Source organism: Ictidomys tridecemlineatus, chromosome 5, assembly GCF_052094955.1.
Source record: "Ictidomys tridecemlineatus isolate mIctTri1 chromosome 5, mIctTri1.hap1, whole genome shotgun sequence".
Taxonomy (NCBI): Eukaryota; Metazoa; Chordata; class Mammalia; order Rodentia; family Sciuridae; genus Ictidomys; species Ictidomys tridecemlineatus.
Window position 1 is genome coordinate 193,255,429 of NC_135481.1, and position 13,355 is coordinate 193,268,783.

The window sequence follows — 13,355 nt, forward strand, 5'->3', positions numbered from 1 at the left end:
ACGGGACAGACCCCAGACGGGACAGACCCCAGACGCGGAATCCTGGCTTTGGGAATAAGGACAGACGGACAGACAGAAGAGCCATCCGGAGGTCCTGCTCCTCTGGTGGCAAGTTCAGCACTGCCTGGCCCTGGGTCCCTGCACCTGGCTCCTGCCTGGGCCACGAGACCCCTCAGGCTCGTTCCCCCACCTTTGAGGCAGCAGCCATGCGCAGACTTACTTAAAGGGGGGGGTGGGGGCCCTGCAGCTGCTCCCGGGAAACCCTTGGCCACACACTTCCCTCCCCCTCCCCCTCCCCCAGAGGAGCCTGCTGGGGCCAAGTTCAGCCCCAGTTGCTGAATGACTCACCTCTGGGGACTGCTTCCTGGAACAAGTCACCACAGGTGCCCGGGCCCCGCCGAGCGCTGCAGTCTGGTGGAGGTGAGAGGGAACAGGTCCCGGCCCGCCCAGACACCTCGGACCCTGCAGCAGCAGCAGCTGGGGCACCCTAAGGCCTGGCTGCCCAGCCCAGCACTGACCTCCCCCTGCAGCCTCGGCCCGTCCGTGGAAACCTTGCAGACCACGGACTAGAGGGGAGGGGAAGGGCAGAGCCCAGAGCCCCCACTCGGCACCTGCTGTCAGGAGGGCTGCAGGAGGCCATGCCGAGGCCACCGTCCCCTCTCCCCTGGTGTGCCTCTAAAGCAGTCAGTGGGCAGGCTGGGCTCCTGGTCACCTAGGAACGTGCGCTGTGACCCAAGGAAGGCAGGACAAAAGCAGCCCATGACTTCATTTGTCATCGGAAGGTAGAAAGCGGGAGCTCGGAGAGAGGCAGGAAGTGGTGTGAACTCGGTCTCAGAGGGGTCCAGAGGGGACCCTGGACCTTGCGATCCATGAGGCCACTGTGCAGCCCCCTCCGAGCTCTGGAGGCAGCCAGGTGAGGGGCGCATGTCCCCGGCAGGTGCAGGACGACAGGGAGCTGGGCTGGGAGCCGGGGCCTGGACCTGGAGGGTGGCTCCCGGGGACAGCTCAGGCCTGTCAACTGCTGCCTGCCCCCGGGGCCTACAAAGGCCCGATTCTGTGCCAGGGCTGCTGAGGGGCTTGCTCCCCTCTGAGCTGGGTGACACTCACAGCTGGGCAGGGGCGCGAAGTGCACCTGGGTGCCCGCAGGACCTGGCGCGCTGTAGACAGAGGGCAACAGGCACAGAGGGGTCCAGGCAGAGCCCAAGGACTGTGAGAACCGCTGTACGGCTGGACAGGGCAGCCGGTGGGGCAGGTGCCTGTCCCCAGGGGCAAGGCTGGAAAGGTCAACCAGGCCCCAGCCACTACAGCTAGTGTCCTGAGGTGAGCCCTCCGTCCCTGGGCCTTGGTGGGTCTCCCCAGCTTAGGACAGGTGTGACAACCAAGGGGCCTTTCTCAAAGGCCACTGAGAGAAGCCAGTGCCCCAGGAAGTGGCACAGGACACACGGACATCACCCCAGGGCGCTCGGCACCCTGACAGCGGGGCGGGAGTCTGCTGCGCATTGAGGGGCGTTGATCAGCACCCGGGGACTCCACGGCACATGGCTGAAGCACCCCGGCCGTAATGTGCTCACCAACTGTCTCCAGAGGTGGACAAGTGTCCCCTGGGCCTGAGGGTCAGTAGTGGTATGTGTGGTGGTGGAGTCTTCATTGTAGGGTCCGTCTGGCCTCCATTTTTGTGTCAGAAAAAGGGACACAACAACCCCTCCATCCTCAGGGTCGTAGGGAGACTCCAGGACAGATCAGGATGTGGACACCTCTGCACACGGCCACCTTCCGGGCCCCTCCGCCTGCTTCAGGCTGACTCAGGCAGTCTCACAAGGCCCATCCTGGCCTCGTCCTGGACGTGGCCCTTGTCATCGTCCTTAGTTTATAAGGACAGAGTGAGGGGTGCTGCTTCTGCTTCCCGTGGTAATCCCAGGTGGGGCACAGAATTTGGCAAACAGTAGGCGCTTAATAAACTTTGGGTGCATGGCGTGAGCAGGCCCAGAAATGCAGCTGAGCTGCAGGGCACAGAGAGGCCCGTGCCTGAGGGAGGCCAGGTGAGCGCCCACAGCCCTGGGGCCAGGCAGACCACTTCCTGTCTGCTGAAGGGAAACTGCCCTTTGAACTCCACTTCCTGAGCCTTCTCCCTGCTCCGGGGTCTGGGAGGAAGCAGGGAGAAGCCCTCCTCACTTTGGGGGGCAGATACTCACATTCCTGAAGGAGGGGAACCCGGCGGAGCCCAGTCACCTCCGCAGGGCCTGCGGGAAGGCCCCGTGGTCCGGCTCGGCCTGACGCACGTGGGCTTCCAGGAGGGCAGGTGGTGCCCAACCCTCCTGACCAAGGCCTGGCAGAGAGACAGGAGTCCACGAAGCCACGTCTGCAGCGGCCTGGGGCACATTCCTGGCCGAGCTCCCGCAGCTGCCAGGGCCACCGGGCCCTTGACCACTGGCCCCAGCCTCCCTCCCCCAGGCCCAGGGCTCCCTGCAGGGCCTGGCAAGGCTGCTCGGTGGGGAGACGCTTGCAGGTGCCCCAACAGTAACGGTGGCAGCTTCTGCCAGCATCTGCCCAGTCCTGCTGGTGTCCTGTGGCTTTCTCCCCCAGGGACCCTCTTTTTAGCCTCCATTTTACGGAGGAGGACAACTGAGGCACAGGGAGTCTGGGTCACCTGCCCAAAGTCACGTTGCCGGGAAGCAGTAGAGAAGGCACTCAAAGCATGTCTGTCATGTTTCAAAGCCTTTTCAAAAAATCATCATTAAGAACGGAATTTCTCAGCCAGGCCTGGAGGCGCACACCGGTGATCCCAGCCACCCGGATGACGGAGGCAGGAGGATCTCAAGTTCTCAAGGCCAGGCTCAGCACTCGGCAAGACCCTCGGCAACCTAGCGAGACCCTGCTCAAAGTCAAAAGGTCGGGGCTCGCGGCTCAGTGTTGAGCGCCCTGGCTTCAATCCCCAGGGCAAAACATACACACGTCTTAGCCCCAAGCTCACTCTGAGAGTTGATGAACACTGGGATTCGGAAGGCTCCAGGGGCCAGGCAGGTGCAGAGGACCAGGTGGGGACCGAGGAATGCTGGGTCCAGACCCACGGGGACCAACCAGCCCAAGGCCTCAAGTGCAGAGGTTCCAACTGAAAAAGCTGTCGGAGTCAGACTCTGGTCAGACTCCAAGTCCCCCTCTCCCCCGCCAGGCGCCTTTCCCCAAGTTGCTTGATTCCTATTAGCCTCAACTTTCTCATCTGTAAAACGGACAACAGCTCCTTATTAAAGAAGCTAAATGCACACATTACAGGCTCACTGGGGTGTGGCTCAGAGGTAGAGCACTTGCCAGGCACGTGCAAGGCCCTGGGCCATCTCCAGCACTGACGGAAGAGAGAAGGAGGGGGAGGGGGAGCTCATTATGTTAGATGTCATTATTTTTTAAAAAAGACATTCCAACTTTATGCAAAGGCTGTGCTTTTATTCATGCCAGCAATAAACCCGCACTTTAAAAAATGCTGTGTAGGCCCCGGAGAGCCCGGCACGGTCCTCTGTGACCTCTGGTGCCATTTCGCACCTTTCTCCATCAGCACGTGTGTGTTCACTCAGGTGGCCAGCGCAGTGCCACCTCAGACAAGCACCGCCTCCCTGGGCTCCCCCGCTCGTTCCCGTGGTGAAGTGGAAACAGCCCTTGCACCAGGTCTGGCACCGGGTGTCCTGCACTGCCACCTCCACCCAGCCCTCCCCGCTGCCCCATCCCACATCCATCCTCCGTCCCCGGGTTCCTCCACAGTGGCCAGGTCACTCTGTTCCCACGGGGCCAGTGCCCGGCACCCCCTGCTTGGGTGGCCCTGCCTGTCTCTCAGGCTTGAATTAACCTGTGCCGTCAGAGGTCCTCCCTGACCACCTGACCCCACAGTGCCCCTGAGCCGCTGTGCAGTCACCCGTCTCCAGCATGTGGCACTGCGAGGGGAGGTGCGGGGCCAGCACTGGGGCCTGGTGGACAGAGGGGCCCCCAGAGGGCCTGGGTGCATGCGAAAGCAGGGGAGCGGGGAGCGGGAGAACGGGGGAGCAGGGAGCGGGGAGGGAGCACCTTCTCAGCAACACGAGGCGTCCGCTGGGTGCTGCTGCCTGATTCTGGCTGCGGCTGGGCTGAGGCGCCACCTGGCATGCGCGTGCAGGGTGTGCATGTGTGCGCGTGAGCCTGTGTGTGTGTTGTGTGTGCATGCAAGCATGTGTATGTAGGCATGAGGGAGCGTGTGCACCTGAGCATGTGTGTGAGTGTATTTGTGTATGTGTGAGGATGTGTGTGCACATGTGTGAGTGTGAGTTTGTGTATGTGCTATGTGTGAGCATGTGAGTGCTGTGTATGTGTGGGCATGCGTGAGTGTATGTGTGCATGAGTGTGTACACATGAGTGTGCGTGTGAATGTGAGCGTACATGTGGGGCACATGTACGTGTACATGGGAGCGTGTGAGGGAGTGTGAGGTCTCTGGATGGCCAGAGTGTGAGTGGGGGGCACTGTGAGCATGTGTATGTGTGTGAGTGCAAGTGTGTGCCTGTGGGTGTGTTTGAGAGTGTATGTGTGTGTGTGCATGTGGGGGGCATTGTGAGCGTGTGCAGTGTGTGTGTAGTATGTGTACATGTATGTATGCATGAGTGTGTGAGTGTGAGCATGTGTGAGCTTGTGGTTCGTGTGTGTGAGGCCCCAGGGCGGGGGAGCTGCTCTGACTGGCCGCAGCAGTCCCTGGCCAGCACATCTGGAGGTGACCAGGGAGTGGGTCCCCTTCCTCCAGCCAACTCCGACTTCACCCTCCCATGAGCCGAGGTGGGGGGAGCGCAGGCCCCCCGAGGCTCTGGCCGTGGCTCCAGCCCTGGTTCCAGCTGTGGCTCCGCCGCCGCCTGCCAGGGCAGCAGGGCCAAGCTGCCACAGGAGGCTGGCGCTGGCCAGGCCTGAGGCCTGACTTGGGATGAAGCCAGCTCGTCTGTCCCCAGGCCAGGGTGCAGTGGCAGAGGGGACAGAGGGAACAGGTGGACAGCTGGGGCCTGGGGGTCCCCCTGCCCTTCTCTGGGGGAAAAGGCCGCTGGGAGGCGGCAGGAGGCGGGTGGCCAGGCTTGGGCACGGGTTTACTGAGGAGCGGAGCCTGCGGCCCAGCCGCAGGGTGTGGGCCGTCCAGGCAGGGCCACTCCGCGCTCCGGGACAGTCCTCACAGCCCCCACGGGCAGGTCCCTCCTCGGGGCCTTGGGCCAGTCCCTGCTCGCGGGCCTCCGCCTTTCTTCTGTGGAGCGGGGCCGGCCCCGGGCCGCGGCGGTGGAGGCCAGTGTCATGCCCGCAGAGCCCACAGCAGGCGCCCTGCGCGACTGACAGGGGACCAAGTGCCGCCGGAGAGTCCCGCCGGGTGGGTCCCGCGGATTCTGAGAGCAGGTGGTCTCAGGGTGAATGCACTGACTCGCCAGTCACCCAGGGCCCCCAGTGGCAGGCAGAGCGTGGCCGTCACTCCAGACGAGGCTGCTTCTCTCAGTGACAACGGCTGCCACCTCGTCACTGCCTGTCCTTCTGACGCCCGTGTGGTGCCAGGCAGGGCTGCCGGCTCACCGCACCCTGGACCATGTGAGGGGCGACGGCATGTCCCCAGCTGGCCGGCGAGGACGCGGGCTCTGGGAGGCTGCGGTCCCTGGATGGCCAGCCCCGGGCCCGGCTGCCTTGCTCTGCACCGCCCCGGGGACCGCGGGGTTCTCCCAGCTCCTCTTTGGTTGTCCCACGGTTCATGTTGCTGGCAGAAACGCGAACTCTCCTCTGCTACAGGAGTCGTGCCCTCTTGGAGCCTTGGGGACCCGGTCACAGAGAACTCTCTGAGCAACGCTGTGCCCCCGGGGCGCTGATACAGGGAAGCGCCCCTCAGGCTCAATGTTGGGGAGACTCTCGGGCAGCCCAGAGAGTCCTACTCCACGGAAGGGGACAGTTACCGCTCTACTCCAGCTGTTCCCAGCAGGGAATGGGGTGGCCTTCCAGCACCGGCCCCGCAGCAGCGCCGGCTCCGTTCACAGGCCCCTTCACAACCTCCACCAAGACTTTTGGGACCGGCCACTGGAGTAACAGGGCAGCCGCTTCGGGACACAGCTGGAGGGGCTAGGAGTCCCCGTGGCCACAGCTCCCCCACCCAGCCCTGACCCCACACCAAACAAGACCCCCACAAACGCCCACCCACAGAGGTCCAGCAGCATCGCTCCTCACAGCCAAGTCCAAGCCACCCAACGTCCATCAACTGATGATGGACAGTGGCCACGGGCTCGCCTACAGGCTGGGGTACGGCTCAGCCAGGACACAGAAGGAAGTCGGGACCCCACCGTGAGGCGGGCGTCGGGTGACTGAGGGGAAGCAGACGCTGAAGGCCACTGCGGCTCGGCCCCCGTGGAGAGGAGTCCAGGGCAGGCCACAGAGGGACGCTGGACCTGCGGGCCCAGGGCTGCTGAGGGGTTTCCCGAGAAGGTGGCCTGCAGTGAGACAGCAGGTGGCTGCCCAGCCTGGCGACAGGCCCTGGACACAGGACCCCCCACAGGGGCTGCCCTCCTGGGGACCCGCGGGGGGCGCTCTGTTTTCTCCTGTCCTCGCTTCACAACAAACTTGACACCTTGGCCCAGCAGGAGACCGCCAACCGCTCAGGCAAACGGAGCAATCCTAACAACGTCTGGCAGTAAAATGACTGTGTCACCCTGTCCTGGAGCACAAGCCTGCGACAGGCCAGCAGGGCTGCCACGTCACCAGAGGTGGGGATCCTGTACAGCAGGGTGCCCTGGACGAGGGGGTGATGCGTGGCCTGGGTAGACAGCGTGAGATTTTATCACCCTGCTCAGGCTGGCACAAGAGGTAAAACTTATGAAGTGTTTGCTTCTAGAACGTTCTACATGATATTTTTGGACTGAGGTTGACCACAGGTAACTGAAGCCATGGAAAGTGAGACACAGATAAAGGGTGCTACTGTGATCAATTTGCACTTTCTCAGGGGAAAAGGGACAGGGGCCCCTTTGATGGTCCTTTGCCCATCCCTAACCTGGAGCTCTACAGCCGAGGGCCTTGCTCTTTCCTGCCCCCGGGCCTTTGCACGTGCTGTTCCCTGCCTGGATTCTCCAGGGCGTGCTGCAGACCTTAGCAGAAAGGCCATCCTAGGGAAGTCCTGCGCTCTGGCTCTGCTCAGCCCCCTGGGCTGCTCCCACAGCTCCTTGTCAGACCCATCCTGGTCCCCGTCTGGTGGTCCTCCAGCGGACAGCAGGGGACCAAGGGTCCCACCTCAGATGTCCCAGCACCGTGTCAGGGAGGGTCCATGGTTCAACAGACGCTCGTTGAACACAGGAGCATTTGGGCCTGACGCCATCCGCGCAGCAATTCTCCTTCTGCAGGGAAATGGGGGCTCACACACTGGGACCAGAAAGCCAGGAGTCACCCCCCAGGGGACCTCTGGAGACATCTGGAGACATTTTTGTGTTTCACAACTGGAGGGTGGGAGGGAGGGGTCCCAGTGGCCTCTCATGGGCGGAGCCGTATGCGGGACTGCCCAAGGCAGAGCTCGCCGGCCCCGGTGTGTCAAGGCCCGGCCCCTGGACGCCCTGCCCTGGGCCTGGCTGCTGCGCCCATGTCCCCAGCCCCGCTCCTCATACGGCCCTCTGCCCCGGGACTCTTTCAGGGCCTCAGCCTCCTTCCCGCCGGGCCTCTGCCTGAGCTGTGCCGGCCCTGCCCTCCTGCCCGCAGCTGCCCAGGTCCCCTCCAGGGGCCTGCGGACCCTCCCGGCCTCCCCTCCCTGCACAGCGGCAGCCTGGCCGGGCGAGCGGTCGGCCGTGTGCGGTGGCCCCAGACACTCTGTCCCAGACCCCGGGACAGGCCACGCCACTGGCAAAACAGACCGGGCAGGTGGCTCGGCCAAGGCTCCCGGCCTGGACCATCACCCTGCGCCACCAGGGGCCCACATCCCCAGGAGGGTCCTCCCCCGAGGGAGTGGGGGCAGAGTGCGCGAGGCTGGAGGTGGAGGAGGAAAGACTCCCCCGAGCCCCAGAGAGAACACACCTGCACCTGCCCAGCCTGGGGCCCTGCGGGCTTCTGGCCTCGTCACTGGCCACCGCAGCAAGGGAGCCATCAGGGACATGCTGGTCCCGCGCCTTCCTCTGCGGGACGGGTCTGTGCCCCTGGCTGTGCTGTGACAGCCCCCTGGGGGCACTCATAGCCTGCCCGTCCAGGAGGGAGTGGCCGCCAGCCGGGCCCTGGTGAGGCCCTCGGCACAGACCCCCCAGCTCCTTTTCCTCTTTCAAACGCGTGGAGTAAAATCTGAATGAATCAGCTATTCCAAGGGCAGGGCTTTAATTAGCCCTGCTCCTTCTCTGCCCACGAGAATGTTAATTCTCTGCTAAGTCAGTACTGACCGCCTTGCTGGCTCCCTCTGCTGCTCTGCGGGCCCGGCCCTCCAGCCAGGTGACCACTGAGCCACCGAGAGCCCTGTCTCCTGGTCTTTTGCTGAGCAAGGGGCCAGGGCCCAGGCCGAGGACCACAGGTGGACGGACGAGAGGTTAGGCTCCGGCCCCACATGACCAGTGGGGGCTCCAGGGCACGGGCTCACTGCCCAGGGCGATGAGGGACAGGGACAGGGAGGGAACCAGCCTTGCCCAGCAGCGGGGGGAATGAGACGCTGAGCCTCTGAGCGGGACGCGGAGGGACACGGAGCCAAGCACCAGACGGGGAGAGGAGTCAGTGGGGGGCAACGGGGCCCGGTGGGGACTGTGGCAAAGGGAGCACCTATGGGAGAATGCAGCCTGAGACTGCACCGACTCGGGAGGCGGAGGCAGGGGGATCACGAGTTTGAGGCCGGCCTCAGCAAGTGGGTGAGACCCTCAGCGACTTAGGGGATTCTGTTACAAAACCAAAAAACAAACAAGAATGATGGGGGATGGAGCTCGGTGCCCCACGTTCAATACCCAGGAGAAAGAGGGGGAGAAAGGGAGGGAGGGGGGGGCTAGGGTCTGCAGATGCTCGGTCTCATCTGGGTCACCTTCATGTGGGGTTGACACATGGAAATCCACCGAGCTGTCCTTAGGCTGTGCCCATCCCGTGTGTTCGTGCTTTGAAACATAAGGAGATTAAAGGACTTAAGGAATGTGGACCTCAGCTTGTCAGCGCTTCTGGCTTCCAGAAGAAGCTTCAAATTCAGATTTTTATATAAAATAGCTCAATTTTTAAATAGTGGAAACAAACTCTTGTCATTCCCCGCCGGCCCAGTGCCGACACCCTCAAGGTCAGACCGGCCTGCAGTCACAGGGAACCCCCTTATCCTGGACATACCTCCAGCCGTCCACTTTGGCACAGATGCCACGCATTTCTGTCACCTTGGCCTTAAGGACTGGGACGTTTTCCTCCACCGTCTGTGAAGTGTCGCTCCCGATCTGAAAAAGAAGGCGTGAGGCCGCGTCACTGCACCCTCCTACGGCCGCGGGGCCCAGGGGTCCACACAGGCCCCACTGACGGCCACGAGGCCACGTAGCATCCATCGAGGACCACGTGGAGTTCCAGAGGGGACCCCCACTCACCCAGGGATTATTCACTGACCTGAAAACCAAGCCCGCGTGCGAGAGCCCAGGCTGGACATCTTCATGCGCAAACCGCGGACCCCGCGCACTCGCAAGATTCGGAATCTCCGCTCCAAGCCAGAGTCGAGGTGGGTCCAGTTTCCATTGCGCTGGAATCGACCAACTAGTGGGTTGATGACTGTCACTAACCTCCATTAATGACGTCACACAAGCCAGGAAGCTCGCCGGCCAGGCACCCGCGACGTGGGTGCTGGGCTGTTCTTTCTTGAACCACCTCATTTAACCTTCACTTTCTTCAGCCTGCAAGGACCCGAGAGGGGACCGGGAACTCTGAGCAGCCACATCCTCCCGTCATGGCCGGAGGGGCACTGAAGCCTCCGTTTTGTTTCAGAGCCAAGGCCAAGCCACCTTCTGCATGTGCGCAAGAGAGTGTGCCTTCCTGTGGTCGCGTCCCCATGGCTCTCCGACACTGGGGACCCACTGGGGGAGGACTGTCACACGCTGTCCCCATGCCCCGTCGCCTGCTCTGCGGGCGGAGTCCCTTCAGCCAAGGCTCCTCGGACACCGGAGTCAGGTTCTGGGGCCCACGGTCTGAGGAGCACCAGTGCACACAGTAGGAGCTGGACCCGGGCTCAGGACGGTGTTTGAATTCAGCTCTGGTCATGGTGCCACCGTCTCCTGGGCACTTGGCTCCGAGCCCAGCACTCTCGGGGACGCCTCTTTCTCATGCCGACTCCACCAAGACAAAGACCAGTCCTGAGGGTGCGTGTGGCAGCCCTTCTCCAGGACCCCAGGCCAGTCCCTGCCTGCCCCAGCCTCGGTTTTCTCATCTGTAAGATGAGGATGTGAACCAGGGCTTCTCCCGCGGACCCCTGGGGAACACGGGACCAATGGTGAGTGAACGCTGCCCTCCGAGGCACCCCCCCGCCCCCGGCCCAAGGGTTCTGGTATCAAGTTTCCAACTTCAGCATTAAGCAGAGACACGGGTGGGCCCAGGGCTGGACAGGAACATGTAAGATGAGCCTGGGACACCTCCGTACCACAGTCAGGGAACACGGGACATGTCAAAGGGCACAGGGGCCAGCCTGGAGAGCAATAGCCAGGCGGGAACACTCTAGTGACAAATGATAATGTGTCACTGGATCCTAACCCGAAGCCGATAATGCAGGTGCCCTCCACACCCGTGGGCCACACGTCTGGTGTCCATCAACCACCCGTCAAAATACTAAGAAAAAACCTGTCTGTGCCCAGCGCGAACCATGTCCTCCTCGCTCTCTAGACAGGAGGGCACGGGCACCGCCGTGGCACGGGCATTAGGCATCAGAGTCACCCAGGGACCATCTGAAGTGACAGGAGGGCTGCGTGGGGCTCGGAGGTACAGGCCCGGGTCCCAACCCCAGCTCTGCATTAAAAAAATAAAGTCCCCGGAGAGTGGGGACAGGCCACGTGCAAGTGCTGAGCCACTTCACATCAGGGATGTGAGCCTCCTGGGATTTTAGTGTCCAGAGACACTCCTGGAACCAGTCCCCAAGGACACCGAGGGACCCGGGCAGGCACGAGGGAGAGACACCCAGGGACAGGACACGGAAACGTGGGGGAGCAGGGGGTTTCCAGGAGGGCAGCCGAGGCCACACCAGCACGATGCCACGTGGGCCCCGTGAGCCCCCGGCAGAGTGAGGAGAAGGCCCCTCCCGTGGTGCTGTGAACCAAACCCCGGTCCCACCACGGGAAACCCAAATCGGGGACCATCTACCGGACACCCGACCGCTCCGTCACCACACTGTGGGACCGGGAGGAGCAAGAGAGAGACCAACACTGCCCCAGCCGGAGGGACCCAAGGGACACGCCACTGTGCCCGGGGGCACCTGAGCCTGGCCTGGGGCAGGAGGAGGGGTCGTGGGAGCCAGGCAGAGGCAGCACCCGCCGCTGCCCGCTCACTGGCCAGACACGCAGAGGGTGGGGGACAGTCCGCGAGAGCTCCGGAGGGTCTGTAAGGGACAGAAGGCAAGGGCGCTCTGCAGAGCCAAGGCTCAGGGCTCATCTTCGGCCACGGATGGCTTCCGTGCCACCAGCCAGGCTCCAGATCAGCCTGGGCTCCGGCACAGTCCCCACCCTCCCGTGCTGTCACCTGGGACAGGGAAAAGCCCTCAGACCCTCCCTTTCCTCCCAAGGCCATTCGCCAGGAGCTGCTGCCCTCCGCAGGGCCAGCGACCACCCCACCCCTGGCGCAGCCGAGGGCAGACGACCCACTCCGTGGCAAGGTCTGGCCACAACCGCCAGGGTTTCTGTCGATTCTAAAGCGGCAGATGGGGTGGGGAGAGTGGGGGCTGGTCTGGGGGGACAGTGGAGAGGATCCAGGAACCCGCCCCCCCTTCTCCAAACCTGAAGGACAGAGGGGCCGTGGGCAAGAGGCCCTCAGGAGCCCTGTCTCCTGGGCCGAAGCTGCAGGCGCGAGGGCAGGGCTGCCGCAGTAACTTAGGGCCAGGTCCCAGCGGCTGGGAGAGCCCCGAACCTGTAGGGTTCCCGCGTGGGCTGGCGACAGGAGAGCCCACGTCAGGGGCATTCAGTGCAGGCCAACCGAGAGGGCACGAACCCCCAGGCACTTCTGCTGTCCATGTGCTGGGGACAGATCCTCTGAAGCAGGCCCTGGTCCACCCCAGCCTGATGCTGCAGGTGACAAAACAGGCCCAGAGAACAAAGGAGCGAGGCCGTGGGGGGCTGGGACCCCAGTCAGGGTGGTCCCAGGCCACGTGCCCCACGGCTCTGCAGGCGGCTCCTGCGGGCCCTGCCCCGTCACACCCAAAGCCGAGACCCACAGCCCAGCCAAGCGAGGCCAAGATCTCAGAGCCAGGCTGCTTCCCTGGGAAGCCCTGATTCCCAGCTTCTTGTCAAAAGAGCTGGTCACACGGAGCCCGCCAGTGTCCCACACAGTGACAATCCACTGGAGCTGACAGGGGTCCCCTGGGTTAACCACAGAGCCCGCCACTCCCCAGGGCGTTCCTAACGTGGAGTCCGTGGCCACAGGGCACTTTCCTCTTGGAGGACAGTCAGAGGTAAGTGGCACATTTCTTCGGTCACACCCGACCCGCAGCACGTGGTGGCATCTGAGTCTGCAGGCCGCACTCGGAGGACAGCGGAGGCGACAGAAGATCGGCGCTCGGGGGGGCTCTGCAGGACACACACTCAGCAGGTCTGTTAGCCCAGGCCTGGCAGACCCTCCCCCAGCCTGTCCCCCGCTCCCGGAGCCCACGTCCATCAGCAGGTGCTGACGTCACCACAGAGCAGGACCTTTCCTGCCCCCAGGAAGGAGAGCCACGGCACGTGACCCAGGCACATTCCTAATGCAACTGCTGGGCCTCGGCCAGCAGGGACTTTCCTGCCTGTGAGCGGGCAGTCGGCTCCCGGGGGTGGGCCTGGGGCGGCCCCCAGGGCCGGAGCTGGAAGGCCCTTCAGATCCCGTCACTGGAGAACCTCACTGCCCGGGCCTCTCTGCAGCTGCCGTTTATGGGTGTGTGGCCGACACTGGACTCAGAAATGGTTAATTGAGTGTGGACGACATGAAGGGCCAGGTCTTCGGTGGGCCTGGATCTGAACATGTGCTTACCTCTGTGCGACCACAACCAGAGCAGGAGGCAGAACACACCCGTCACCCAGGAAGTCCTCCCTGCCTCTCCCCACACAACCTCCCATCCAAAGCCGAACTCCCTCCAGTGCTGACACTGTCGACCGGCATGCCTTTCTGGACTTCCCAGGAATGAGTGGCCCAGAGTGCCTCCTGTCTGGCTTCCCCCTCTCAACAGCGTGCCTGCGAGACTCATCCACGTGGC

The 13,355-nt window shown here is 63.3% G+C and overlaps 1 protein-coding gene across 1 annotated transcript in view; it reads right to left on the minus strand.

Moving 5' to 3' along the window:
- Window positions 1-288: 288 nt before the first annotated feature.
- Bcas4 (breast carcinoma amplified sequence 4) overlaps window positions 289-13,355 on the minus strand; it is a 30,075-nt gene continuing 17,008 nt past the window's right edge. The window contains 4 exon segments of the mRNA XM_078051911.1: window positions 289-2,299; window positions 2,302-2,326; window positions 7,011-7,018; window positions 9,291-9,384. Coding sequence (XP_077908037.1) covers window positions 2,169-2,299; window positions 2,302-2,326; window positions 7,011-7,018; window positions 9,291-9,384 — 258 coding nt within the window. The 3' untranslated portion in view covers window positions 289-2,168.